We start from the raw sequence: 26,062 nt of genomic DNA, 5'->3' as shown, positions 1-26,062 counted from the left end.
ACAAAAAAAAATGCCGCACGTCAAGGAGCAGTAACGTCGAAAGGAGACTTGGAGGAAAAAGACGTTATGGACAGTTTGTTTACAAATAGAACTTCTGGTGTTCTTCAGCCATTTCAGAAAGTGTGATAATTCAAATATCTTGAAATTCCTGCGCTCGAACAGGACGTACTTTTCAAGTCATGTCGTTGAAGCTCTTCATATTTATACTAGGGACGGTAAAATCCTGGTAAAATTCTATCCGAATTTCAGATATCCGGATACCGGATATTCTGATACGCGGATTATCCGGATATCCCAATTGTCCGGATATACGATATCCGAATTATCACGAGATATCAACATATTCCTTTATTCGTCATGTTCGTATTTCACTGTACGAATTTTCTACGAACCCTTCACCAAATCTGTACTACTATTCGGATGTCCTAATTATCCAGGTTATCCCCACATACATAATACATAATGGTCCAGAACCAAAGTGTTTTGAATGTTTAAACATTTACAAGATTGGTTATTCAAATAATGCATAAACTTCAGTTGTTTACACAAAAACTGTAATGAGTGACATTTCATCCCTATCGTATAACTACCCATAAAATAAAAAATACCAGCATGCAAAACAGGAATAAATATAACAAATAATAATTGTGGCCTCCTTTTGACAAACTCAGAACTTTGTTTATGGTTTTCCCCAGGATGCCTCTCCTATTGTCAAAGTCATCGTCCATTTCCCCCAGCAACTTGCCCTGATATTTCACCTCGGCACCAATGTCTATGGAGAGAGACTTCAAGGTGGAGATTTTGCCTTTCGAATCGTCCGTCATTCTTTCATTCTCCTCCTCAAGCACATCGGCTCTCGCACCCAGCGGGGAATAATCAGCTTGGTGACTTCCAGCAGATCGCCTCATTTTCGATGTGTTTTCCCACTAGGTAAAAATTATAAAATAGGTTGAGAAACAGTTACGGGAAGTTGGCTCGTTGCACAATGACTCGAAAAATTAAACACAGGCCCTTTAAGTTATGAAGAAGTCCACAGATGTCCAGCAGCTTACAGTAACTCCAAAGTAAGTGTCATTTCTATCCACACGCTGCAGCACAGAGTCTCAATTTACTTTTCCAGTTTCAGGAGTTTTCCAGAAGTTGTTTCGATACAAGTGACCAAGTCTTCTCCTATTAGGTCATGAATGTGATATCTTATTCCCAATTTTATACTTTTTTCCATTTCTCTCTGCTCCAGATCTTGCTGAAAAACTTCACTGAATTTTGATTGTTTTATGGACCTTAGGAGAGATTTGTGGCCTTTTACAAATGATCTCGTGAATTCACCAATATTGGTTTTTGAGTTGCTGTTTTAAGTCCACTTTATGCACAGTAAGGCTAATCAGGATTGGACCTACAGTTTAAAGTGTGATCCGAACCACTTGTGCCTCGGTATCGAACCCGGGACCCCTTGATTACAAGGCAATGACGCTACCACTGCGCCATGGGGAGGCCCTCACCAATATTGGGAAATGAAAAGCAGTAACTTGTTGGTGTACAGTGCGTCACTATCCGGATATTCTGAAATCCGGATTATCCGTTGCATCTGAAACGGATATCGGATAATTTGAAATCCGGTTATCCGTTATCCGAAGTTTGTGGCTTTATAGCTGCCATCTTCCGGTCTTCTCCCCGCATAAAGTGATTATGGGGCTCACCTGCCCCAAATCAATAGGTACCTGGGGACGGGGCAACGTAGGTACTTGATCACATCACCTCCAAAAATGTCCGAGATCGAGAATATGTGTGCCCCTACCCCCACATGCCCATAATGTGCACGGTGCTATATGCACGGGGAACTTTACCTTTTATTTTTTTTACCTTTTTCTATGACGCTCCTTCGACACAATTAACCTGCTACATTGTGACTAGCACATCGCGCTACGACGCCAGGGGTCCCGGGTTCGAATCCCAGCCTGAGCATGGATGTTTGAGAGTGTCAATTCATCAATTTCAATGAAGAGCAATAAAGAAAGAAAGGAAAAAGGAAAAGGAGCGTGAGATAAAGAGTTCAACCACCTTCCAGATGAAAGAAAATGCTGCTGGAATGTTCCAGGAAAACAACTTTCTAATAGTCTGGAGGGGAGTAATTTTTGTGTGTATATATCGTCCTGTTTTGTACCTTGTTACATTTGTACTTGGTGCAGAGTCTGAAGAAGACCTTGCTAGAAGGTTGAAACGTTACGTTTAGTTTATGTTTTATAATAAAATAAATTTCTGCCTTGGTCAGCATATTGAGTTTTTCATATCATGGAAACAAGGCTTAAAGGTGTTATAATCAATTTCATCATGTCATCACTCATGCCCATCCTCCCAAATTAGCCAAAAGTGGCACAAAAATCGAAGTAAAATAAAGCAATTCAATCAACATTGTGAACAAGCTTTGCACATAAAGGCAATTTACCCTATTATGTTTGTTTAGAACATTTTCTCATAAGTTCTCGATTATCCAATAAGGGCTTCCCTGCTGACGTAGTGGTAACGTCACCGCCTTGCAATCAAGCGGTCTCGTGCTCTATATCCGGTGGAGACACAGTGCTTCGAATCCCACTTTAAACTGTAGGTTCAGTCCCGATTAGGCTTGAAGTGGTGTTCCGCAACACTCCACCCTTACCGGGTCGCTTCTGGTAGGAAGTAAGACCCAAAGAAACAACTAAATAGGCTCGTTAGTCCTGGGTTCCCATCCCGTTCCTCACCAGAGCGCTCGGAACCAAAGAATCAATCACAGGCAAGAATTTACTGAATTAATGTTGCAAGGTGATTGCTGAAACTCGCAGAAAATGAGCTACATACATTTATTTACAATTCAATAAACACGGCTCGGATTCTTCCATTAGTTCGCTAATTTACATTATTTACATTTCTCTAGTTTGAGTCCCACGGCGGAACTGCGGCGTGGAAGCTTTTTTCTGATGGGAGGCCACTGAAGACCGAAAGATCACTCTTCATTCACACACACTGTACTCACTCTATCAGAGAGGTCATATTTATACTTCCTCCCTCGTCGCATGGGGGAGGGCTGAAAGTTCAAATCTTATTGGCTCTTTTAAACTACACTGAACCATGGAAGAAACCCAAGCATACAGAATTATACGCAAAACAATACTGTTTTTAACAGTGGACTTTAAAAAACTCAAAACTCGATTCTATAAAAAGGTGTGACACCAACTAAAAAGAATATCAACACCTAAAGATACAAGATAAGGGAACCCAGATTGTAAAATAACCACGTGTTTTGAACTGTTACTCTCTTGCCTTTCTTTGTTCGCTCCTATTGTGGCGTTTCCTTCTGCGAAATGCGACTTAATCGAGCCTGGTTTGTTTTACTTCGCACTCACTTCTGCCACTTTTGGCTAATTGCGAAGAGGTTATGATGAAATTGATGAAGGGACAGTCACAAACAACACTCATGCCCAGGTCGGGTTCGAACCCGGGACCCGTGACGTCCTTGCGCGCTGTGCTAACCACTCCGCCACGGAGGTCGGCGAAAAAGCCTTTCGAGTAGGAGCTGTTCTCCGCGAGTGCATTGGCCACTCGCACCATAAAAAAACATTTTCCTGCTCTCTCAAAAATAGGCGGGATGGTTATCCTGAACTAGCAATCCGTGTATGCTTCGGCTGCTTTCATGCTGAACTGACGAGCGATACGTGACAGGTATCGCTTCCAAATGGATTACTCCCTTGAAACCTTTCACACAGTAGCGGAGTGGCATGCTGCATTCGATAGGTTCATCTTCTAGCGACAAGCACGTCACTCTTGTACGAAACTCAGTACCTACCTCGTTTGTCTGCCTGTTTTAGTTCCCCTTTGTGTCAAAACAGACCAATCGGGAACGGACAGTTTGGATCCAAACCACTGTGCAATGAGCCTCCCTCCGTCCCTGGTTACAAGACGACACCGTCTGGAAGATCCAGCATACTTGTCGCTCAATTCAGTTCTCCAGATCAACACACAGCCGTTTTGGGCAGTGGCAGTGGGAGGGTCGGATAACCTCCCCCCTTAAGTTTTATATTTCGTTTTAGATATTGTCTCGATGTGATGGCTTCAATTATTTAGCGCTATCTTTCCGCCAATTTTGCTTGATTCGAAAATGAGTGATGATTAGATGAAATTGAAGAAAATACCCTCACCTCACAAAGAACAGCCATGCCCAGACCGGGATTCGAACTCGGTGGTTAGCACGCTGTGCTGTGCTAACCACTTCGCGCTTGTTGTGACAGTGGATGACCTGGCGTTTGGTATGCTGTCTGTGATATCATCCTGCATAACTGAACATTATATCATTGGAAAGCCGATTGCTACCAATATTTATCCAGGATCTGTTCTCCCATCAGAATCTATGCAATTTCTCAACAAAGTATTCCGGTTTCATGACTGTGAGTGCGACTTTCGCGATGTCGTCACCGAAATTCAAAGCCTCAGCCTGGGCATGGTGTTCTCTGTGACTATCTCTTCTTCAATTTCATCTAATCATCACTCAACTTCGCAAATCACAGAATTACATATAAACACAAGTCAACGAGATATTGTAAGGGACAGAGACTCGCACTCGTTTATAATTTGCCATGCCTATAAAGCATATGTAAAGCATTAAAGATTCATTAATAACTAGAGTGTTACCTGTTTTGTGCCGAATGGTTTTCAAGCTAAAACAAAACAAATAAAACTCTAGTTATTATGAATCGTGGCTGAATGGTTAGAACTAGCGGTAGCGGATTCGATCCCCTGGTGGGAGCTCCAAAATGATGTTGCTGATCAACCAATTAAATTAGCTTCGAAGTCCTTGGTCTTCAGCGTGTTTAGATTTTGGCTAGGTTTTCTAGTCCATATAAATACATATTTAAGGTAATATTGCCAATTAATTGCCATGACCATATACATACGCTGATTTAGAATTATTTTCTGAAAGGGGCACAGTATTTGCTACAAGTATATGGAAATGGATTGGGCAAATTTTTCACGAGACAATTACAGGGGTTATTTTTGGACTAATCGGGACTGGACTTTTAATAGTGGGAAACGAACCACTGCACTGTAATATATTTCCACTAAGGAACGAACCCAGGACTCTTTGAAAATTAGGTGATAGTATTACAGAAGTAGGTAGTAGATTTTCTAGAATGTAATTAGTTCCGAGTTATTTGTATTAACTATGATTACAGAAAGGGGTAAGCTTGATAATTCATTTCCTCAGGCGAAACTATCACAAGCATGGGAAATACTCTCTCTTTGTGTTAATCTCATTGTCTTGTAACCAACAAGCCCTGGATTTGATATCCGGTGTCGACTTATATAAGCGCCAAGTAAATGTAGCGCTAATTAAAGACCGAATCACAAGGAACTGGATATCCAGTTAGTTGGCGCTGAACTGTCTACCTGCCCGGATGTGATAGCTGCCTGGCTGACTGCTTGACTGGTTTGGAGGAATAGGACACGTTCTAATTGCTACTGGCTTCCCTCGACTAGATACTGTGAAACAGCCAATCAGAGCGAAGTTTGGCCATGAGAAGATAATCTGTGCGTTTGCAAAAGGAGTTTTCTGTCTGTGGTTTCCGAGTGTTGGCTGTTTTTATTATTTTCTCGATAAAAAAATGAAAGAGATGACGTGCAGTGCATTCGTATTCAGTTTATTAATATTTAGGTATTTATGCAAAGCGGTGAGATGTGTACGTGACAAATATGATTCGTCTAAAATGAAAATACTTCTTATTACAAGTTTATTAAATTAAATGTTTGATTTTTATTTATTTATGAATGAATCCTGCGAATCTCATGTATGATTATGCATACCCGAGTTAATTAAAAAGCTTGTTCGGTACGCATTGATTACCATGAACCAATCTCTAGTCCATACTTTTCCATTATAATTTCTAATAAGGGCACAAAGCAGTAATTCTCCTACAACATTCTTCAAATTGCTCGTCCATCTTAGATTGTCTGCTCTGCGCAATGTCTTATGGGAACAAAAGACTATCGACAAGTACGGTTTAACAAGTATCGTGTGAGTCGAAAACTAGGAAATGAGTAGCCAGTCCAGCGCCAACTAGGGCATTCCTACTGGAAATCCAGTTCCGTGTGATTCAGGCTTAATGTATTTATGCGAAACTTTGTTTTGTTCATTGCTACCTGGACAGGCCTGTAGCCAGGCAGGGGCCAGGGGGCTGAAGCCCCCTGGAACTGCCGTCAGCCCCCACCCCCTGGCAGTGCAATCAGCCCCCTTGACATTAGAAAAAACTATTTTGTATAATTTGTTGCAGTCAAGAGTGAAAATGTAGACAGCACAACTTTAAGGATAAATCCACAGGAACATGAACAGCAGCTATTACATTCGCTCATCTTGTTTATGAGCAGAAGCCTAAGTAGCTGCAAGTATTTAGAAGATTGTCTAGACTTTGTAAGTTCTTTCATAAGTGAGCTTCCTTATCTGTACCTTCTCTGTCCCTGTTGAGATCTCCCGTTTGGACAGAAATCTGTGACTGTTATCACGCAAATTTCCTTTGCATCTGCATCAAAGGTTAACTGCTCCCAAGTTTTGGGAACGAAAGGGAGTTGCATTGCTTCGGCTGGGGGTGGAAGGTACTGTAGGCACGGTGATTGAATATTGTGCACTTTTTTTGTGTGTGTGATATAAATTTCTGAATCCTGTGAAGTAGTATGGAGAGTGTAAGGGATGATTTCAGTAGCAGTCAATTAACACTTGAAGAGATGTTTTAAAAGATGTAGAAAATGTAGTATTTGTAAATTTATATTTTTTGTTATAACTTAATGACCCCCTTCACACACCCACACACATAATTTACCTTCATTTAATACTGTTAATGTTTTAAAAAATGGACTTGGTTTACAAAGCCCCCCCTGACAACCCGTGAGCCCCTCTTCACCTGGAGATCAATTCTAGCTACGGACCTGTCCTGGAAAAGGATTGTTTGAACATATATACAGGGTGTCTCATAAGTAATAGCGCAAACTGACATGGGTGAAAGTAAACGATAATAGAAGCAAAAAAGTCTCAGTAAACATGGATCTGCAAACGAGCCGTTTTCGAGATAATCGCGAATGTGTGATTACAAGCCGCCACTGACTTCATTGTGTAAACATCGTCATAGTTGGTAAAATGCTAATAATGCACACATTAACTATAAAAAGTAGCAGAAAAACGCATTTTAGGATGTAAGAGAAAAATTGATGAAAATAGTCATGGAAAATTTGCACGGTAATACTCATGAATCCCACTGTACCAGCAGGGGGCAATTACCGCCCACAACTTCAAATTTTATGCAAGTAAAAATATTTTTCGTAAAATTTTCTCTGTATATACTACGATGACGTTACTACGTTTGAAACTTTAATGTTCTGTTAGGAGACGATTTTCACGGAACCTGCTTCCCTATGCGTTCCACTTTGCATCTGTCACCCCCATTTTGCTACTGGACTCAGGCACGTATCCAGAGGGGGGGCTTAGGGGGCTCGAGCCCCCCCCGAAAGTTTTAGGTTTACACTAGATAAAATGAGTTTTTTTTTTGTTTATTGTGGTGTGAAATAAAATAATGTGACAATAATTTAAGGAGAGAAATGATTATCGAGGCAAGACCGAGAATGTTCCGTAGCCCTGTTATTGTCAATAGCACGTATCCAAGGTGGGAATCAGAGGGACTCGAGCCCCCCTTCAGGAAATTGTTCTGTTTACACTAGATAAAATTAGGATTTTGGCTTCATGAATAATGTGATGATAATTTGGGAGAAATAATTATCGAGACAAGACGGAGAATGTTCTATAACCCTGTTATTGTTAATAGCACGTATCCAAGGTGGGGTTGAGGTGGCTCGAGCCCCCCAGGATTTTTTTTTATTTTACACTAGATAAAATTAGGTTTTTGGCTTTTGGAATAATGTGACGATGATTTAAGGAGATAGACAATTATCGAGACAAGACGGAGAATGTTCTATAACCCTGCTGTTGATAACATTGCAAGTAAACTTTTCTTGCACTTTTGGTGTTGTCGCAGCGCACTTAAGTACTATGTAGAGACTTATCAGCATTTGGAATCTGCACAACAAATGTAGCGCCACACGTAGGGCGATTCGTTGTAATTTCTAATCTCTGGAAGGCGGAAGAGGGAACGTTCTTGAATGAGAGAAGGAGTCAACTACTGGCAATATTAACGAATCGTTTTATCTGCAGAACGTTCTAGAATATAATGAGGATATAAATACGCGGATTCAATTTTTTGGTTGATCTGTACAAAGAATCGGTTAATGAGATTTCAGAGGTAAGTGTGACAATTCATACAGTCGATTAGTGATCAGTCAGCGTCCTCTGGTTGCTTTATATAGTGATTCAAGACACTGACAACAGCAGAACTTCCGGGGCCTCAGTGTAGGGGCCGGCCTGCCTGCCTCTCTCTCTCTCTCTCTCTCTCTCTCTCGTGTGAATATTTCATATTGGGGTGGTTTATTAAAACAGAAATAAGCTGCATAGATCAACTGAAAATCAAAGTTTTGAGTGATGATTTAGTTTTGCCAGAACTAAATTTCGTATATGCAGTCCGAGAATTTCATAGTATAAAAAAATACTTTGTTTAAGCTTACTGGGTTCGAAACACATTCAAACACTTAACTACCATAAATAGACAGCCGAAATTTTTATGAATGTCGAGAAGATAAAGCAAGAAGATGTTGCATATGTAGACATTTTAGGCGGAAATTGCAGGCTCTACCAGGACCCGAATCAGGGCTCTACCAACTGAGCCACCTAGCCATCCTTGACTTCAACCGATTTTTCGTTAAAATGTCTACATAGTACATGCCCTGTGTATATCAAATCGTAAGATGTTGCCTGTATAGTGAACAAGCACAGAAAATATAGGAGAGAGAAGAAAACTGAGGAGCATTCTCACCGGTTGAGAAGAAATTTTTTCTTCTGTGGTCAACAAGAGCAACTATAAAAAAATCGAGGTGACAATGACAGTGGCCTACTAAGGGAGATTTCACACCGCGTCGCCTGATGATTTCACAAATCGAAATTAGGTTTGTGCGGCCTTTTGTGTCGCTACGTTGTGAAACGTTTCTGTTGATTGGCCCATTCCAATCGACATGTATCGTGTGTCTTTCGGTCTGAAACCTTCCTAAGTCTTGAAAATCCAAGTCACAATGATGGAAAATTAGGGTCTTGTTAAGGTTAGGTGTGAAGGCAGGCAGACGACATCACCTTAAAGGATCATATCCAAACCTGCAGGAAGAACGCATCTTACTTTAATCTCCAATACAAAAAAAAGGTAAAGTGTTCCCCTGTGCATAGCACCACGCCATGAAGGCGTATAAGTTGGTGTGGGGGTAACGCCCGACGCTTTCTTGATCCGGTCGTGAGTGGGGGTGATGTGATCAGCATCACGCCCCTAACCACCTTTACCCCCCAGGGTTTCCCCCAGGTACCCATGTTATTCGAAGCTGGGTGGGCGCCGGGGTCAATTCCACGGTTAGAAAAGTTCCCGGATTTGAACCGGCCGGGGATCGAACCCGGGACCTTGAGCATGGTAGTCAGACGCGTTACCGACTGAGCCACCGCGGCCACCTCCGATACGGAATGATAAAAACTTCTGGTGAGTTGATTTTTAAAAATGTGTCCGAGATAAAGAGTGGCGTGCCCAGGATTTTCGGAAGGGAGAGGGGTTACGCAAACCTACTATTTTTGGTGGTCAGTACTGATTTTGTCATTTTTTCCTGTCTTTGACGTTCTTCTTTTATGTTTTTTTTAAAAAAGAAATAGTGGGTCAAATGGAGTTATGACCTCACCAACCCTCCCTTGGGCACGTCACTGGATTTGATTTTGATTTGATTTGATTTAGTTTATTTTACTTCGCGTTTTGTGCCTCTTGGCTAATTTGCGAAGATGGGGATGAGTGATGAAATTGATGAATGGACATTCACAAACAACCAAGCCCGATCGGGATTCGAACCCGGGACCCTTGGCGTCGCAGCGCGATGTGCTAACCACTCGGCCACAGGGTCGGGCGGCACGTCACTGGAGATAAATGAGTAATCATTTGATCATACTGGGAGACGAAATATTAGATGTGTTGGGAACGGAAGGGTTTTCACATTGTTTCGTGATCCAGTCGTATTCGAGAGATTTCCTTTGTTTCGTGCCGATATATGACAAGACAGCGGAAGCTGTGACAGGCATTTTTTTAACACTTGTGAGTGCTAAGGCCTGAATCTGAACAATTTGGTGGGTTTCGGCTTTTATAAGAGCTGCAAACATGGAAGGACAAGACACGTTAGTGGTATTCAGGCTAGAATCAGAGAGAAATATTCGAGAGCTGTCTGCGTCCAGTTCACAGCCCACAATTTGAATCTCGCGTTGTCGAGTGGATTGTCCATCCCGTGCATGTGTAACAGATTCGTAAAAACACGTAAAGACACCATAGATGTTTTTATGCCTGATGAGAAGAAATGAACAAACACACATACTGAGTTGGTTCCGGCACACCATGTTAATGCATGGAAACAGAGGAGTCGAGTGGTAAAAAATGTTCCGATTTCACGTTCTGATTAAAATGACAGCCTTACAGTGGCGACGATTTAAGGGATAGTTGCTCCCCATTTTTTTGCCTCAACATTATGGCCTCTTAATGTTAAGCCTTGTCTACCAAGAGAAAGTAAACTTTCCTTGCACCGCCCCCCCCCACCCCTGTTTTGGAACCCAATTGCCACCACTGGTCTAAAATATACAATTGTGAGGTTCTTACTATACCCCATAAAAAATGGTGTTGAGCCCCCCCCGAAAGGAATTCCTGGATACGTGCCTGACTGGACTCGTCCAGTTAGTGCGTGCGCACTTGCGGAGATTGTGGCGTCCGTGTATGCAAAGCTGGAATCCTTACTATCCATGACCCATAATGGGTGAGGTTCAACGTAAAGTAGCCCAAGGATAACACATGACACAGTTGAAATTTAGTTATTGCTACGTATTTATTATAAGAAGCCGCGGTAGCTCAGTCGTTAGTCGGCTCCTTGGCGAACTGGCTAGAATCTCGGCTCGGACATGGGTGTTTGTCTGTCCTGAAAAGTCCTTAAATAGACTTGAGTGAAATGATGAGTGAATGAAGTGTGATGGAGGAAACTTCCGCTTAGGGGGTTTCCTTAAAAAAAATTAAAAAAAAATAAAAATCGGTAGGGTGTCTGACTACCATGCAAGAGGCACAGGTTCGATCCCCGGCGGGGGAGAACCGGGGTTTTTCGACATGTTCAAGCGGCTCCGGCTCGCACCCAGCGTCGTATAAAGTGGGTACCTGGAGGAAACTCTGGGGGGTAAAGGCAGCCAGGCGCGTGGTGCTGCTCACATCACCCCCAGCTCGGCCGAGATCAAGCAAGTGTGGCGTCCTAACCCCACACGCCCTATACGCCTTCATGGCGTGATGCACAGCACAGGAGAGCACTTTACTTTATGTATTTATTATGAAAAATAACATTAAAAGGTATATAACCAATAAAATATTCTCTACACAATTTGAATGCAAATATTGACTTCATGTACAGTCGCATACAATAAAAATGGAACAACTAGATCCTAAATACTCCCTTCTCTACAATGTGTTATATGTGGGTTGCCTATCTATACAGGGGTGGTAGAAGTTGCCTTTGAAAATTTGCTATTAAAATCCACATGTAGGTGTCCCACTTTTATTGCCGGTGAGTGTACATATAACAATATTGTTTTTACATTTAACTTTGTTAGAATTGGGCTTTTATTTTTAAAACACTTACAGCGTGTCCATAACAACATTCCGTGATTATAAACGACCACGAAATCTACGTACCTTAAACATTTTCTCTTTTTAAATAATGACTTATAGTTTCACTACTGTATTACTAACACCATTAAGCCTTGTTTCCATGATATAAAATCTAAATATGCTGACCAAGGCAGAAATTTATTTTATTATAAAACATAAACTAAACGTAACGTTTCAACCTTCTAGCAAGGTCTTCTTCAGACTCTGTACCAAGTACAAATGTAACCAGGTACATAATTAGAAGAAGAACAGCTGCCATACTGAAGAAAGAAATGGTAAAACAAAGAAAAATAGATAATTTAAGTCAAAAGGAAAGAGAAGGGATGAAGAAAATCAAGACAATAAGTGATGTGGTGATAGAGCAGGCAGATAAAGGAGGAGAAATTGTGGTGATGGAAGGAGAATGGTACCAGAGGAAGTATGAAGACCTAAAAAAGAACGGATATGAGGAGATTTGTGGAACAGAAGAAGAACAAAAGAAAGGGTCATACAAGACTGTAGGAGGAGAGGATTCAAGAAGTGCATAAAGGAGAAAGGAAGACTACCAAGTTTGAAAGGCTTTCCAAAGATACACAAAGAGGAGATAAAGTTGAGATCAGTAATGGACTGCAGAAACAATATTTTGGAACCCTTGGAAAAGAAATTAAAAAAGTTATTGAAGTGTTAGTAACACAGCAAGAAAGCAGAGCAGTTAAGAACAGTGAACAAGTGGTGGACCTCATAAAAGGTCTTAAGTTGAATGAGATGAAGACGACAATGTTTACCTTAGACGTGAAAAGTATGTTCCCGAGGATCAAGAGGGGACACGTTTTGGACATTATTAAAAAGAGAATGGGAAAATATATTATAGGAGAATGGGATAGTGAAAGGGTAGTGAAGGTGCTGGTAACCATTTGGAATAACGGTTACAGTATAATGGGAGATAAAATAATGTTAATGAGTGAAGGACTGAATATAGGTTCTAGCCTAAGCCCAGCATTGGCTGAATTGGTTATGAATGAATGGGAAAAGAAAGTGATAGAAAAAGGAGGTGACAAAATAATTCTGTTTTGCAGATATGTGGACGATTGTTTTGGCATATGGAAGGGAACGCAGAGGCAGCTCGACATGTATTTGCCAAAGAAATACAAGATGAAGGAAACGGGATATTATTGGAACTTGAAATAGAAGAAGAAGACAACATTAGCTACCTAGATATATTGATGAAAAGGAAGACAGGACACGAAATTGAAACCGCTTGGCATCAGAAAAAGTGTGCAGCAGGGGTATTCTGCCACAAAAGAAGTGATGTAAGTGAGGTGACAAAAATAAATTTTATAAAGAATATGGAGGACAGAATCAAGAAAATATGCACAAAAGAATGTGAAAAAGAAGGCAAAATAAATAGCCTATGGGAACAGCTGGAAAAGAATGGCTATGGGAAGGACGATAGACTGGACATAAACAGAAGAAGGAAAAAAAGTGGCAGGGGAGAATTGGAAGAGAAAGAAAAAGAAAGGAGGTTTAGAATAAGGAGTATGGTGAAGACCACAGAAAAGATATGCAAAGTGCTTAGAAAAGCGGGCATTAAAACTTACAGGAAAGGAGGGAGAAGCATCTCAAGAATAACGAAGAATGAAAACAAGAAAAAGGAAAACAGAGAAGAGGAAGAGGAAGGGATTATCTACGAATGAAATGTAAAGAATGTCAGAGTGTGTACATAGGAGAAACGAAAAAGAGGCTGAAAGACAGGTTGAAACAACATAGCGATATTGTACGACTTAAGAGAGAGAGAGAGAGAGAAATGCGATATTTAAACACATTAGAGAAACAGGACATGACATAGAGTGGGATGAGGCTAAACAGATAGGAAGGGAGAAGAGAATACTAGTGAGAAAATGGAAGGAGTCCAAGGAAATAGAGAAGAAATGTGAAGAAGACACAATGAACTGGAATGGGGGACTGAAGTTAAACAAAGAATGGAAGAAGGTGTTAGAAAGAGTGGAAAGGACAAGAGAGAGAGAGGAGAGAAGGAGGAAGAAGAATGAAGGAAATAGAGCGTGAGATAAAGAGTCCAGTGACATTCTCTTTCAGATGAAAGTACAGTTGACAAGGGAAAGCCACCTGCTAGATTCTTCCAGAACTTCTTTCTAATAGTCTGGAGGGGAGTATTTTTGTGTATATAGCCTATATTTCATCCTGTTGTGTACCTGGTTACATTTGTACTTGGTACAGAGTCTGAAGAAGACCTTGCTTGAAACGTTATGTTTAGTTTATGTTTAATAATAAAATAAATTTCTGCCTTGGTCAGCATATTTAGCTTTTTACTGTATTACGTTCAGAATGTCAGAATGAATGCAGGAATCCACCCAAAACACTGAAGTCTTCAAGCGTAATTAGAAATGACGAAATGCAGTAAAGTGTGGATATTCTATATTTAGCATGCACTGAAGGCTACATCCTTTGCCCTAGACGATTCTAGGAAAAGTCTTTCACCTTAGCATCCACAGAAGACATTGTTGAAAACAGTTACCGAACTTAGCGCTCTTTCCCCACGTTACAAACTTTGAAGATCACAATTTAAGTGTTGTAAGGTAACAGTTTTTTACGTTACTTCTGTTACAAGAAAGTAACTCGATTACAATTACGGTTACTAATTTTTAATAGCAGAAAGTTACAGTTATAATTCCTCAAAAATAGCAACTGCGTTACAAGTGATTACTTCGAAATACTGAAACCCACAGTGTACTTTTGTGAATGTTTCTACCTACCACCCCTTTCACGTTTGGATTAGTCCAATCGAGTTAGGCGTGTATTTCGCCCTCGGACAGTATTTGTAGAGGGATGAAAGGGGATCTTCCACTAAATACTGGTTTAACGGGTTCAAGCCCTTCCCGTTGGTTTAGTAAATATTTGCACTAATTGTGTAATCAGGGAAACAACCTCGCAAAATGATCAAAACACTACATTGGTTCTTAAGATTGTGAAAGGTATATTAAGATCACACACACACACACACAAGTAGGGTTTTTAAAAATACCAAAGTTATATTATTACAGTAAATACAGTATTATTAATGTACATGAAGCCAATATGTAGATTTAAATTGTTTAGAGAGAAAATTTATTAGCATTTATTAATAATAAATCAATTGTAACTATTAAAATTGTGCCATTCTTGGGCTGCCAAGTTGAACCGCACCTATTATTTCTGTATAACATACGGTCATGCACACACGCACACACGCACACACACACACACGCACACACAATGTTTCGAAAAAATTACTATAATTTTCACTCCCACTGGAAATTATTCAAATTTTCTAACCGCTTGTGGGGATGGCAATCAATCTGCAGAAATTTTTTTTCATGGGTATTCGCTCTTAGCAGAATTGATAGAATATTTTATTCTAAATATATCTGTGTTCTTCTTGGGAGCGTATGTTATATTTCTAATTTTCTTTCAGTAATACATCATGAACCCAACCAGTACGTTTGTTGACTCCCACATTTTATTTGATACGACAAAAAATTAGTGCATACTTTTTTCCATTACATAGTGCTATTAAAACTTGAAAGCTACGAAACGGAACTACATTTTATCTACGTACAACAGGATGATCACGCTTGAGAGATTATTAACCTAGAAAGCAAAATCAATTAAGCATTCGAAGTTTAAAATGGGAAGCATAAAAAGAAAACTGTTTTTTGAAGTATGATGATTATTTTGCGCTTTTTAGCTTGAGTCATGAGAAAACAAAACTCATAGGTTTTTAAAAATGAACTTCCTTAATAAACTTTGTCAGATTATAACTGAAAAAAAATACTGAGCTATCTGATGCAGCAACAGTAGTGAATTTTTAAAACATGGATGATCTTTCAACTGTGATCTTCATATCCCGAACTATTATCATAAAAAAAATAGTTATCCAATCTAAGATCATATCTAACTCAAAAGCTACCAAGTGAATAAAAATGAGTTATATTTAAATATTGCAAATATGATTATACATACATACTATATACAGCATTGTAAATTGAATTACAAGTTGGATTGTTTCGTGCTATATTATTGAAAATGTACAAATTTCTGAAAATAGGCCATAATTGGCAGTTTACCGTAAAAATGCTTCAAAACACTCCCCCAAAAAATATCTACAAGATTTGCACTGAATGATGTAAAAAATAACTGGATGAATTAATAATATATGGTGTAGATCGAGGAGGAATGAAAACTGTTATGAAGATTCCTCATGTCAAACTACACTACCCCACGTTGAATAGCGACTTAGTAGTTAAAGGGAGTGAAAAAAATTGGTGGATGATTTGCAAGATAGATGATCTGGATCGGATGAGGAGACAAAATTAATTTGTTTCTATACGAGAATGTAACCAACTTTGATCCTCCAAGCATTCTACTTAACTGACCGACATCAGCAGGAAACAAGCTGGCGGTCGAAGATGGCTTTCGATCAAAAGTTTTCAACTCCGTGCATTGGGGCAGGCACTGTGAAGACCAGATGCTTCCCTCTGACTTCCAGAAGGTGTCTAACTGATCCCCTCTGCTCACGTCTTCGCCATCATGCTGTGAAGACGTGGATGCCACGTTTTCCTCTGTTGTTGCATGCGACGACCTGCAGAAACAAATCCATGTACAGTCACACACACTTCTGGGTTATAATGGTTTTATTGAAAGCCAGAAGTGTCTGTGACTGTACGTTCACAAAACTTGAATATGAAGAAATGTTCAGCTGTACGTCAACGACTTCATAACCAGAGATTTCTGCGCCCGGAGTGGGGATGGAATTTGCCTCCCCCCTGCAACGTACACCCCTCCGCTCTCTTGTCTTGCTCAGGACTAAAGGTCGACCGGCTAAAGAAACCCAGACTTTTCGCCTCCAGTTGTGGGAGTTTCAAGGAGGTGGGAAGAAGCTGTGTTGGGTTGCTACACGCCTGATTTTTGTCCAGTCGTACACGACACCTTCTGCTGTGATCATTCACCCTTCGCTTGCATTCCAGGGAGAGGCGGGAATCGGAGACCCATTCGCTTGCGACAACCATTAGGCTTCGCCTTGTTGAGGGTGTCACCTGTTTCGAAAAAACTCGAAACGAAAATTTTTTCAAGGCAGAATACCACGAGAATTCCCCCTCATCACCGCAACTGGACCAAGCCGATTCGAGCTATCAAGTCCACCATCCGCACCTGGCGTTCCTCGTACCGTCCTTCCCGTCGAGAAGAGATAATTTTAACTCGGCTTCGCATTGGACACAGTCTTCTTACACGGTAGTCGACCTCCGTGGCAGAATGGTTATCTTAACTCGGCTTCGCATTGGACACAGTCGTCTTACACGGTAGTCGACCTCCGTGGCAGAATGGTTATCACAACGCGTTATGATACCAGGTGTCTCGGGTTTGAATCCCGGGTAAGACATGGATGTTCGCGTTTGTCTTGAACAAGAAGTGAGTAAAAACTGCTGTAACAAAGAAAAGAATGAAGGGGAAACTACGTCTTAGGGGTTTTCTTTTTAAAAAGTATCGGTAGGGTGTCTTACTGCCAAGTGGGAGATCCTGGTTCTATTCCCGGGGTAGGTGGGATTTTTTTTCCTACAGCACATGGAGCTGCTCTGGGATTCACTCAGCTCCTAACAAACGGATACCGGAGGTAAAGACGGGCAGAGCGTGATGCTAATCATGCTACCTTCACAAGTGGCCAGGGTTACGAATGGGCCATACCTCCGTGGCCCCCCATATGCCTTCACGGCTATGAAAGGGGGAATCATTTTTTATTTTTAGATACAACTACATAGATGACTGTGGGAAAATGTTTTTTTTTTTATTGATTGAGGAGTCTGCTAATTACGATTGTTTTATATAAATATGTATGATATAAATTTGTTACTATCATGTTGAAATTTAATTCACAGCCACATGAATATTTTGAACATTCAATGTTGTCATCGGTAAAATGTTTACCTGCTGTTGCGGTAATGACCGACTTCTGATGCGTTGATACTCTTGTAATTTAAGTTAACTGTTTTACCTTAGGCGTAGTTCTACCAGATGAATAACACGGTACATCGATTTAGATTTTAGAATATTTATAATACTAAAGAATACATATTGGTATGTAGAACCGTAATTACAACTGTCTAATATCGTAGATAATAGGAGACGCGCGCGTAGTATGTTGCACGGCCGAGCTCACATGAGCAAGTCAGTTAGTCTCTTCGCTGCGCGCGCATGCGCCGCAGACGGCTCGCAGCAGAATGGTTTCATTCCCGAACATACTCCCCCCGGTTGAATGAACATAATTCAACTAATCTCCGTCTTTACCTATGGGGAGGAGCACAATTTTACTAACACTTCTTCTGAAAACTCCGTCTTTCGCTTTTAGCCTGGTGCAAATTCTCAGAAATGTGGCTGTAAAAAGTGTAGGAAGCATTTTTGAGGAAAAGCGGGCAAACAACATTTTCTGAATGTAATTGATGTGCTGATTTCGAATATTTTGTTTGCAACTCTCGATTTTGAGGTTATGTGCTCCAAATCGCTAAAAAACAAAATGGCGGCAATACGAAATGAGGTCCTAATAACTATTGAAGGAGCAGAAAGAAAATAGTGATCTTGGTGTCAAACATTATGTTTTTCGGCATGCTGGATCCAAATATTATGTTTTCTAATCTGAAATTTTAAGCTATGTGCTCCAAATCGCTAAAAAACAAAATGGCGGCAATACGAAATGAGCTCCAAATAACTTTTGAAGGAGCAGAGAGAAAATAGTGATCTTGGTGTCAAACATTATGTTTTTGGGTATGCTGAATCCAAATATTATGTTTTCTAATCTGAAATTTTAAGCTATGTGCTCCAAATCGCTAAAAAACAAAATGGCGGCCATACGAAATGAGCTCCAAATAACTTTTGAAGGAGCAGAAAGAAAATAGTGATCTTGGTGTCAAACATTATGTTTTTGGGTATGCTGAATCCGAATATTATGTTTTCTAATCTGATATCTTTGAAAATTGTTGTTGTTTTTTTTTTCCTCTTTTTTAAACAAAAGAACCACAAAAATTACTAAACCTATAATTTCTTATTTTCTTTTTTTACTTTATTTGAGAATGATAGAAACAGAACTATGGATCCACTTATAAATTTGAAAAGCCCTGCACCTGTGAGCCATCATCTTCAGATGTTTCTAATCAGTTCCTCCAGAACATTGCCACAAACAAAGGATTTAGCTACTTCAGATATTCAAGATACTCTCCTCAAAGCTGAAACACTGCGTCAGGTAAAGCTTCGTAAAGGAAAGGATGATGGCCCCTGGTAAAAGTCACACACAAGTCAAGTTAAGTGATCCTCTACATAAGTCAAATGCAAAGACCTTCAAGTCCCTCTATGAAGTTAAATTGGTAGTAAGTGGCAAGGAAACCATTTTGAAAACTGACAGGCATATTCTCCAGCGCCTCCTAAGTGCCTATGAGGCAGGTCGTAATGTGGATCTAAATCGCATTTTGTGTCATGAACTAATGCCAATTCCAATCTCTCTTGCCAACACAAACAGAAGTCTGAGAACAGGAAACAAAGCCATTCTAGCTGATGTGATGACCAAGGATGTAATTTGTCCACCTGATATATCAATTCCGTCTGCGTCATGCCTTATAATAGATGGGCAAGCATTAGTTGTTGCACTTGGAAAGCCTGCAGGAGTTTTTAAACTTTGGTCAACTGGCAGATGCATTTCTTAACCTTGTTGTTTTTATGGGAAGAAGCTTTAAGAGGATTGATGTCACCTTTGATCGGTATAACGCAACTTCAATCAAGGCTGGAACAAGGGATAGGCGCTTGAAACATGCTCATTTAGTAAAAAGAGTAATAGAAAATCGATCCGTGCCAATCCCCAACAAATTCGGTGACTTTCTTGCTAACTCGGAGAATAAAAAAGATTTGGCCTGTTTTCTCTCTAATCATTTGATCAACAATGCTCCTGAAGACAAAATATTTGTGGTTTCCGGTGGATTTTGCAAGGAGGATGACGTACGAACAAACAATCGTGATTTGTCTATTGAAGGATTGCAGGCAAACCACGAAGAGGCGGACACGCGCATTGTAGTTCACTGTCTTAATTCTGGTGCTGATAACATTGTTGTCTCAGCACGTGATGCAGATGTATTAGTGCCACAGGTAGATTAGATGTACGAAATTGTGGTTGCGATTCCAGTACATGAAGTCAGGCAGAAGCTTTCATTTACGGATCCTGTCTTCGAAACTCTCATCCCATTCCACGCCATAAGAGGATGCGACACAGTATCCTACATTGCTGGGATCAGTAAGAAGACAGCATGGAAAATATTTAACACTACTAAATCTTGGTGTTGACGAATTGAAACACGAAACAGCACACAAGGCAGAGAAGTTCATATGCAAGTTGTATGGTGTACCGGATGCAAGCAGCTGTGATGAAGCCAGAGTAGAGCTGTTCAGCAAAGGAAAAACACCACAAGCACTGCCCCCCCACCCCCCACTACCGATGCTCTACGGTTACATGTACAACGGGTTCACTATCAAGTCATGGTGTGGAGGCAGTCGGTCATACCAAAACCTGTGTTACCACCACCTACTATCTTGGGATGAAAAATGGTTGATGGACAGCTCGTTCCAAAACTTCAATCGCTGCCACCAATTCCACAACCCTGCTACGACATTGTCACCTGTGGATGTTTGGGTGGTTGTATAACCGCTACATGTTCCTGCAGGAAAGGCCAGTTTGTATGTACTGCAGCTTGCAAATGTGCAGATACTGGCACTAAGGAGAGTGCATGAATATCCGTGACTAGAAAAATGTTATACTATTTTTGCAGGCAAAATAAGGTTGAATAAGGATAACATGCGGATTTATCATACACTGGTACTGTTAATATTTCAATATGGACTTATACTTTGAATAATATTATTATTTTGCATCTTTACTTTAGTAATGTTCTATACTTTTTCTGTATTAGAAACCTATTGTTACACTGTTTTATTCCTAGTTCAAAAGTACGGATACGAAACATTGCATGGATGCACGTAGCCGCCATTTTGTTTTCTAGCGATTTGGAGCACATAGCTTAAAATTTCAGATTAGAAAACATAATATTTGGAATCAGCATACCCAAAAACATAATGTTTGACACCAAGATCACTATTTTGTTTCTGCTAAATCAAAAGTTAGTAGGAACCCATTTCGTATGGCCGCCATTTTGTTTTTTAGCGATTTGAAGCATATAACACCAAAATCGAGAGTGGCAAACAAAATATTCGTAATCAGCACATGAAATACATTCAGAAAATGTTGTTTGCCCGCTTTTCCTCAAAAATGCTTCCTACCGTCAGAATTTTCGAAAATTGTCCCAGTCTATTTCACTGTCACTACACGCACTAGTCCATCGTTCCCAGGATGCACCGCTTCCACCTTAGCTAGTTTCCACTGTAGTGGGGGTACGTCGTCCTCCTTCAGCAGTACAACTGTCCCTGGAGATAAGTTCTTGGTGGAGGAGGTCCACTTCTGGCGTTGTTGAAGAGAATGGAGGTATTCTTTATTCCACTGCTTCCAAATGGATCTTCTTATCTTGTGTATCAGCTGGTATCTGCTGAGTCTATTGTCAGGTATGAGGGTAAGGTCAGGTTCTGGGAAGGTGGTTATAGGTCTGCCAATGAGAAAATGCCCTGGTGATCTGATTCGTCGGGTAAAATGCAAAGTGGCCTTGAATTTAATATTGCTTCAATCTGGCAAAGTAAAGTACTTAACTCTTCGTAGGTTAGTATGGTGCTTCCCATCACTCTTCGTAGATGATGTTTTAGCCTCAAAAGCTAGATCGCGGTTTTGTAAACGTCCGCCCACGCGAATAATGGAATCGGCGTCGAGAAATGGATACAGATCTTTTATTCCACTGTTCGGAGAAACTTCTCTCTCGTGAGTCAAGTCTTCTATTTCCTTCGCGTAGAATAAGGCTTGCGTTACTTTAATGCACGTATCTGTGGCTCGTTGCAATTATCAATGAAAATATGACAAAGTGCCATAACTCTTATCATTCTCAAAATGTTAGAGAATCGCGTAAGAATTTCATCTGATTTGTGTGTAGTTACCAATGAGGTTATTTTCACCTTCCTTCGTTCTGGTACTTCTGTAGGTGGTTTCATTCCAAAACTGATGTCGTTGATGGCCAACTTCGGATCTTGATCTGATTGGCTTAAAAATACTGGTCCTTGGAACCAAAGTGAGTTTTCCTTTAGCTTCAGGGATTCGACTCCTCTCGATAACATATCAGCAGGATTATCCTTTGACCTTACATGCCGCCAATCACACACCTGTGTATCTTCCTGTATTTGAGCCACTCTATTTGCCACAAAGGGTTTCCATGTCTCTGGGTCCTTTACAATCCATGCTAAAACAATCTGCGAGTCTGTATATAAATATACCTTGTTTATTTGGAGATTCAATAAAGGTATCACTTTATTAACTAATTTTGCCAATATAAGTGCTGCGCACAGCTCAAGGCGAGGCAAAGTTATTTTCTTAATCGGTGCAACTTTCCCCTTGCTGCACAATAACCGTGAATTAACTTCTCCTCCTGCAGTTACAGTTCTGACGTAAATGCACGCGCCGTACATTCTCTCAGACGCGTCAGAAAACCCGTGAATTTGAATGTTTATTATCTTCCCTTTAGGTAAAATACATCGTGGAACCTTAATGTCTGAAATGTGGCATATTTGTGCTTGTAAAGCCTTCCATTCGTTTAATACATCTGAAGGTAACTCGTCGTCCCAGGATACATTTAACTTCCATAGTTTCTGTAGAAACTGTTTAAAAAATGCAATAACAGGCCCAATAATTCCGAGCGGATCGAAGAGTTGCGCGATTTGACTGGCAACCCTGCGTTTGCTTACAACTTCGTAAATGCACAAATCGTAGCCGGCCAAATTGTTTTCTTTCTTTGCACGTATCGTCGAAAAGCTTTGTTTATCGTAAAGAGGTTTGCTGCAGCCAGCAGCCTTACTGTTTCTTTGATTGTTGATAGCTGGGTGATTGTTTACAAAACAAGCGTTGGTGTCTGCTTTCCCGTGTGCTGGATCGCTGCGTAGGGGGTAGGTTGTAAGATGATGTTTCTTCGCCGGTGCGAGTGTAGCCAACTCAGCATTGCGTTCTGGCGCTAGCGCTGAATCTCCGTCTGTTAATATGCAAAGAGTGTCAGCGGTGGTATTCCAATTGACACCTAGAGTTTTTGTACTGTCGTCGTTAAACAGAATCGTGTCTTTAACTTCCCGTAGCTCTAAAGGTATAGTTTCCATTACTCTTGCAGAATTGGATGCCCATTTTCGTAGCTTAAATCCTCCTGCTGATAATAATGCTGACAGTTCTTTACGTAGATTAATGGCTTGATTCTCGTCTTCTTGCCCTGACAGCAAGTCATCTATATAAAAGTCTCTCTTCAGTATTTCAGCAGCTTGTGGATAGTTGTGCATTTCGTCTGTCGCTAGTTGCTGTAGGCATTTAGTTGCTAGATATGAGCTAGATGTCAGGCCATAAGTTACAGTGTTCAATTCGTAGATCATCAGTGGTTCGTCTTGAGATTTTCTCCATAATATGCACTGTAATTTCCTATCAGAAGGGTGCATATGAATCATCCTATACATCTTCTCAATATCAGATTTCAGAGCGATTATATGGGTCCTAAAGCGAAGCAGTAACCCGAACAGATCCTCTTCTAGAACCGGTCCTGCACTTTGTAGACAATTGAGTGACCGGCCACTGGTCGTTTTTGCTGAACCGTTGAATACGACCCGTACTTTCGTCGTGGAGCTGGCTATATTCACAACTGGGTGATGGGGGATGAAATATCGGATGTCTCCCGTTGCTGGCGCCTCTCGCACTTCCTGCACTGCTTGCATGTGGTGTAATCTCTCGTACTCGTTCATAAATTCCACATATTCTTCTTTCAATTCCAGTTCTCTCTCTAGTCGGCGTTCTAACTAAAAATCTGGAGTGTGCATGTTCCAAAGATTCCCCTAATGCTGATCTATCTTCCGTCAAAGGTAAGCGTACCGTGTAAGTGCCATCTTCATTCCTTTCTGTAATTTGGCGAAAATGTGCTTCCATTTTCTTTTCTTTAGGCGACATGATTTCTTCCGACAAATCTTCCACCGACCAGAAACGATGTAAAAGGATTTCCAACGGCTCACCCTGTATGAAGAATGATCTGCTTGGATGTGACGTTGTTCCTGGAGTGTTGCCCACTACAATCCAACCAAACTGTGTGTTTTGTAACGTAGGATAAGGTCCTTGTTTCGACATCTTCTCTGGCAGTAAGATATCGAAAAATATACTTGCAGAAATTAATATGTCAATCCTTGCAGGAACATTGAAGTTTTCATCCGCCAGGTCAATATCTGTAGGTATCTCCCATGTTGAAATATCCATTTTTTCTGCAGGTAAACGTTCGGTAATATTCTTCAAGGCAGAACATTGTGCCTCTACAGTAAATTCATTGAATCTTGATTTTAATTCCACATTAACAGCATAAGGTGAATTTACAGTGTTGGAACTTATTCCCTGTATCAACGTATTTTGTCTCTGTCTTCGTAACCCAAGACGTTGTACCATATCCATACTAATGAGGCTCACTTGAGACCCCGGGTCCAATAAGATGCGGCAGGGCAAGTATTTTCCATCTTTGTCCTTTGCTAGAACACAGGCAGTAGCCAGCAAAACATTCTTGTTCTTATTCTTTACTGAATACGATGAACTGGTTCCCTCTCCGACTTGAGGGTTGGAAACACTGATTGCTTCGTTCGCAGCTGATCTTCCTGGAAGGAGGGGAGGTACACGGCGCTCGCCACCCCTTTCTTCGTGCAAACTCGTGTGATGACGCAACCTACAGGACCTGCAAGAGCTTGCTTTACAATTTAACACTGAGTGATTAGCAAAACGCAAACAATTCGTGCATATGCGGTTCTCATGCAGGAATTTATTTTTCTGTTTATTCGTCAAATTCAAAAATGACTGGCATCTGAATAAAGGATGAAAAGGAGATGCATCTCTGCAGTAGATGCAGCTTTTGCTCGACGCAGTAAAATACGTGTTAGATGCTTGTGGCGTTCTTGGCCTGATGTTACTAACAGCTGGTGACCTTGAAAACGGCTTCGTCGATGTCGAAGGTTCATTTGCTTCGAATTCCTGTAGAGAGTTGCACTTAGCTTCTAAAAATATAAGCAATTCTTCTATGGTACTGAATTCTGTGTTGCTTGATTGTTTCTCAAAGTCTCTTCTCGTACATTTATCCAATTTGGCTGAAAGATGCTGAACGAGAAAAATATCCATTAAGTCCGCGTCTCCCTGAATGTTTCTTAATGCTTCTATAGAACTTCTAATCGTAGTCGTGAACTTTCTTAATTCTGTTACACCTTCCTTAGTGACTGAAGATACATTCAAAATGTCATTTACGTAAGCAGCGGCTATTAACTTTGGATTATTGTATTTGCGCTGAATCAAATCCCAGGCGACCTTGTAATTAGCACATGTGAGTTGCAAATTCTCGATCGTTTGTAATGCATCACCCTTTAACGAAAGCCGTAAATACTGCAATCTTTGTATGTCTGACAAGGTTTCATTTTTTTCTATGAGGGCTACAAAAATATCTTGAAACGATGAAAATTGAGTGTAGTTTCCGTCAAACGTTGGTAAAGTTACATCTGGGAGCTTGATTGGAGATTTAGTTTCAGGCTTACATGTATTATTCTTTCTCGTCGAGTCTTTGTCTATTATTGAAAGCATTTTAGCTTTTAACGTGAAGTTTCTTTGCTCAAGTGACGCTCTCTTCTCGTCGTGAGATTGCTCATCTGATAATTCGGCTATCTTGTCCATTACATCCTCTAGTTTTGACCAAACACTGCCGAGTTGCTTATGCCTGGCTACAACTTCGTTTACATGACCACTTGCTTCGTCATAATTGGACACGTAGTTCTGAAGCCGAGTTAATTGTCCTTGAATTTCACTGCGTTGTCTCACTAGCTTCTCAAGCATTTCACTTTCTTCCGGCATTTTCTCAGGCAAGGTTAGGAATATGAACAAACAAGCATGGAAAAGGAAAGTAAAAGGATTTACTCACGTACATGGAATCTGCAGCCGTCGATAATTCCTCTGCTCTTGGCAACCCTGTGACTGGATCGTGCTGTCGGTTGATTCTCCTAGCTCGTTCTAATTTCCCCTCGTGCGG

At 40.6% G+C, this 26,062-nt stretch overlaps 1 protein-coding gene across 1 annotated transcript in view; it reads right to left on the bottom strand.

Moving 5' to 3' along the window:
* LOC145980358 (uncharacterized) overlaps positions 1 to 26,062 on the bottom strand; it is a 53,428-nt gene that overhangs the window by 13,080 nt on the left and 14,286 nt on the right. Inside the window, exon 2 of the mRNA XM_083113410.1 lies at positions 16,244 to 16,449. Coding sequence (XP_082969536.1) covers positions 16,244 to 16,449 — 206 coding nt within the window. The remainder of the gene's footprint in view (positions 1 to 16,243; positions 16,450 to 26,062) is intronic.

This window comes from Lepisma saccharinum, chromosome 27 (genome assembly GCF_977018435.1).
Source record: "Lepisma saccharinum chromosome 27, izLepSacc3.1, whole genome shotgun sequence".
In the NCBI taxonomy this organism is placed as follows: Eukaryota; Metazoa; Arthropoda; class Insecta; order Zygentoma; family Lepismatidae; genus Lepisma; species Lepisma saccharinum.
The sequence above is the reverse complement of the archived record's forward strand: the minus strand, read 5'-3'. Positions and strand labels throughout refer to the sequence as shown.